The sequence below is a fragment of the Emiliania huxleyi genome (genome assembly GCF_000372725.1).
Source record: "Emiliania huxleyi CCMP1516 unplaced genomic scaffold EMIHUscaffold_22, whole genome shotgun sequence".
In the NCBI taxonomy this organism is placed as follows: domain Eukaryota; phylum Haptophyta; order Isochrysidales; family Noelaerhabdaceae; genus Emiliania; species Emiliania huxleyi.
Window position 1 is genome coordinate 1,034,253 of NW_005200417.1, and position 4,645 is coordinate 1,038,897.

General features: G+C 68.5%; 1 protein-coding gene across 1 annotated transcript in view; it reads left to right on the forward strand.

The window, feature by feature from the left end:
- Positions 1 to 601, forward strand: part of EMIHUDRAFT_450126 (hypothetical protein) — a gene marked incomplete at its 5' end in the record, with an annotated part of 2,993 nt that extends 2,392 nt beyond the window's left edge. The window contains 2 exons of the mRNA XM_005780268.1: positions 23 to 45; positions 175 to 601. Coding sequence (XP_005780325.1) covers positions 23 to 45; positions 175 to 289 — 138 coding nt within the window. The 3' untranslated portion in view covers positions 290 to 601. The remainder of the gene's footprint in view (positions 1 to 22; positions 46 to 174) is intronic.
- Between the last annotated feature and the right edge of the window lie 4,044 nt (positions 602 to 4,645).

The following is a 4,645-nucleotide window of genomic DNA, read 5'->3' on the forward strand; positions in this document are numbered from 1 at the left end:
CGATTGCGTCGCCTTGGGCTAGGAGCAGGGGCAGACCGTGCTGCAGTACCTGGACGCCGGACGGGCGCAGCCGGGCACGCCGCCGGCCGCGCAGGCGGGCACCCCGCCGCCCGTGCCGCCGTGCACGTCGCCCGAGCCGCTGCCGCTCGCCCGGCCCGCTCCGCCCCGCGTCAGGGTGGAGAGCTGGTTCGACACGGGCGTGCGTCTCGCGCGGCCGACCGAGGCGGCGGAGAGCGGCACTGGTGCCCGAGGCGGCGGGGGCGGTGGGGGCGGCTGGGGACGCTCATGACGGCGCTCACGAGTGGCCGATGCTCGGCGGGAGCGCGGGCCCGCATCGCATGGCTGGCCGCAGGGCCTTGGCAGCACGCCGGTAGAGGGTGGCGCGTCTTGGCCCACAGCAGTCTCGCCGCCCGGATCTCTCGCCATTCCCCGCGCGGAGAGGTGCTCAGAGGAGAGCCGAGCAGCGAGAGAGGACGGGTTGGAGCTTGGAGGCTAGCTGGAGCTTGGCATCCGTGCAAGGAGGCTGTAAGCGTCGCACGCAGCGCTTGTCTATCTCGATCGCACCCCCGAAGCCATCGTGTACCAAAAGTAAAATATAAACCTCAAAAAACACAAAAGGAGGCTTAACACATTGACCCCACCCTGAGCCCTGGCCTCGACACCTCGACACCAAACCTCGACACCGACTCGACACCTCGACAACCCATGCCAACTCGACAAACTCGACACCCCTCGACACCCCTCGACACCCCTCGACACCATCTAGGCTGAAACCATGCTCGTCCGTGTCAAGGTGCCAAACTCGACACCTCGACACCCCTCGACACCCCTCGACACCCCTCGACACCCCTCGACACCCCTCGACACCGCTCGACACCGCTCGACACCGCTCGACACCTCTGATGATCCTAACACAGCAGAGACGTAGACCCATTGGAGTCACAGAGTTAGAAATCAGGGTTGCAGCAGCAATCAAACTTGGCTGGCAGTACTTTCATCCCTGAGTTGCAGCCTCTCAAGTTCTAGCTCAAGTAGCAGCTCAGTTGCACCCCTGTTGATGCAGCAAACATGGCAGTACTCAGGTAGCCCTAAGGTGCTGCACAGCACCTTGTACAGTGGCAATGAATCCTCACACCAGTGAGCTTGTGCCATGAGTGCAGACCTGTGGTCCATTGCGCTTTGTGCACTGGCGACGCTGCAACGGCGACGCTGCAGCGGCGGCGACGCTGCTGCGATGGGGTACTGTAGCCCTTAGCTGCTGGACAGCACCTTGTGCAGTGGCAATGTCCACTGACTCATGGCACCAGCCTTGTGCCATGAGCGCTGTGGTCAGTTGCGCTTTGTGCGCCGGTGACGCTGCAGCAGCGACGCTGCTGCAGCAGCGACGCTGCTGCGGTGCTGCGCCTGCACAGCACCTTGGTGCACAGTGGCAATGACTCCCGGCACTTGATGTCCTCAAATGTCCACAGAGAGTATACTGGTTGTGCTCAGGTTGTGCTACATCAACAGGGTGCAACTGAGGCTGCAACTAAGGGATGAAACAGCTTTGCAACTGCTGCCCAACTTTTGTTGTATGTTGATGGGCTGCAACTGCATCCACCTGCCACCTTGGACACCTCGATACCTCAGACGCCTCTTGACAACACTCGACACCCGCTCGACACCCGCTCGACACCCTCGACACCCTCGACACCCTCGACACCGGCCTCGACACCCCTCGACACCCCTCGACACTCCTCGACACGGACAAGCATGGTTTCAGCCTCGACAGGCCTCGACAGGCCTCGACAGGCCTCGACACCTCTATCCCTCGACAGCAGCTCGACACCCTCGACACCGGGCCTCGACACCTCGACACCAGGGCTCAGACCCCACCGCGGGCGGCGCCCACCACCCGCGAGACACACCGCACACGCCTCACGCGACACACGCTCACGGACACTCACGGCCCGCCCCTCAAATGTGGGCACTCATCCTCTGACCTCAGAAGGGCTCATGCCTTATGCCGGATGCCGCTCAAAAACTGCCCGGAGCGGCCGGGGACAAGCCTGTTGTTGGCTGAGGCCTTCGCCGAGGCGGCGACCGCCGAGGCTGCGGCGGAGGCTAGGGGAGGGGGTGGAGGCGGCGACCGCCGAGGCCAATCGGTCGGCCGTGGCAGCTCGCTCTGATGCGGCGGCCGGGCTCGGCGTTCCCGTTCGCCCATACACGGAGGGGTGGAAGGAGCGGGGCAATCTTGGGCGAGAGCAGGTTTCTTTTCCGGAAAACAAAAAGGAAAACAGAGGGTCCCCAGCAAGTGTGCTCCGTCGTCTTTGCCCGTGCTGGAGCTGCAACTCCTGACACGTCCGCGCTGGGACGTGCGCTAATCGAACTTGTCCTCGGGGTTGTGACTCTTTCTCCAGTCTTGCCGCCATCCACTTTACAGCCGCCATCCACCCAGCGCTGGGACGTGCGCCCCGCCGCGCCCGCCGCGCCCCACCGCGCCCCGCCGCGCCCCGCCCCGCCCCGCCCCGCCGCGCCCCGCCGCACCCCGCCGCACCCACTGCGCGCCACGCCGGCAGAGGGGATGCGCGCAGAGGGGATGCGTGCGCAGTCGGCCGTGCCTGGTGCACGCCGCGACCGTGCTGGCGCACCCCCCGAGCGGCGCCGTGCGCGCGAGTAGCCCGTTCTGCCGCGCCGCCTTGCCGCCGCCGTCTGCTCGGCGGCTCGCTCGTGCCACCTGCTCACGGCCCGCGCGCGTCTGAACCGCCCCCACCCCCCCGCCAGGCTGGACGACACCACCCGCGCCCTCCGCTGAAGCTCCTGTTGCGAGCGCGAGATCAGGCCCGCCGCGCCCTCCCGCGAGCGCGCCGTCTGCCGCCCGCTTCCCCCGCCCCGCTTCGCCGCCCCGCCGCTACTGCCTGTGTTCGCCGCAGGGGCGAGCACGATGCCGAGCACGAGGACTCGGTCTTCCTCCAAGAAGGCTCGGTCGAGTTGGCGCAAGGAGGACGTCAAGCTCAAGATCATGACCGCGAGGATGTCACCCGAGGACGAGGAGCGGTCCGCTGCGTTGGAGGCCGAGGCGCGGCGTGAGGCGGCGGCGCGGCGTGAGGCGGCGGACCGCGAGGCAGGAGGCGGGTTCCTCCCGGAGGCGGGCGAGGCGGGCGGCGCGGGCGATGCCGCGCCGGAGGCGGAAGACGAGGAGGAGACCGAGGAGCTGTTGCTCGCCCGCGCGCTGGAGCGATCGTTCGAGGACGCCGCCGCCCGCCGCCGCAAGGAAGGCAAACGACCGCTCGTCACGCCGCCTGCGGCCGCCCCGCCTCGGCAGAGGACGCGGGGCGGAGGAAGCGTCCGTTTTGGTGGCGGCGGCGGAGGCGGCGGCGGCGTAGACGACGCCGACTCCGACGACGACGACGACCAGGACGACGCGGAGCTGGCGGCGGACATGGCGGCGGCAAGGGCTGCCTCTCTAGCTTCTTACCCGCGCGCCGGCTCGGCGGGCGGGTCGTCGAGCGCTGCCGCCACCGCTCCCGCCACCGCTCCCGCCTTGGACCCGTCGCGGGCGGATGCCACCGCGTCCGCCGCGGCAACTCACGACGTAAAAACCATGCCTTCCCCCGAGGGCACTCATCGCTTCTTCTTGAAGAGGAAGCGCGTCCCAGACCCTCACTGCATCCCTAGGCCCTATCTGCCAGCACTCGAGCGCTTCTCGAGCGCGTCGCGGCTCTGGCGAAGAAGTACATCAAGGCGGGCGGAGTGATGTCGCTCGTCACCAAGGAGCAGCTCGAGCGCATCAAGACGAATGGCGAGCTGCGCGCTTTCACGCGTGCGCTGGTGCTGCGCGGCTTTTCGTGCCGCGTGCACAAGGGCAAGCTCGTGCTGCTGCCCGTGACGCGCGGCGAGTGCTGGCCGAGGAGGGGAAAGGGCTCGCGCGGCGGCTGGGGTGACAAGCGCAACAAGTACCGCCACCAGCGCTTCGACGAGCGCCTCCGCAAGCATCAGACGTTCCAGCGGCGCTACGTGGGGAAGCTGCTGCTCAAGCAGGCGCGCTGCCCTTGCTCACCGCGCGACTGTCCTCTCCCCTAGTCCTCACAGCCTCTCCCCCCTCCTCGCAGGACACGCGCCACGCCGCCCGCGGTGCGGGCGGCATGCTGCTGGCGACGGGCGCCGGCCAGGTTGCGCCGGGCGTGAACTTGCCCGGCTCGCTGACCAACGGCGAGTTCACGGCGGCGCAGCGTCTCGGCCTGACCAACGCGGCGGCGCGGCGCTTCGCCACGGAGACGGACGTCGACTCGTTGCAGGAGGGGACGGTCTTCTTTGTGATGGTGGACCCGCAGCACGCCCTCGGCGACGTGGCCGTCACGCACCGCCTGCTCGGCTCGAACGCGCACTGGGGCGAGGGGCGCGAGCCGATGCACGCCTTCGCGCGGCACGGCGCCCCTGGCCTGCCGACGTCGCCGCCCGACATCGCGGCGATCATGCGCCGCACGCGCCGCGCCAACGCGCGCAACGGTGCATATCCCCCCCGCTCCCGTCTCCCCCTGCTCCCGTCTCCTCGCCCCCCACCCCACCCCCTAAATCCTCCCGCCAAATCACCCCTCGCCTCTCTACGCCTCCCCGCCGCACGCGCACAGGCCGCCGCAGCCTCGAGGCGCAAGACGGCATGACC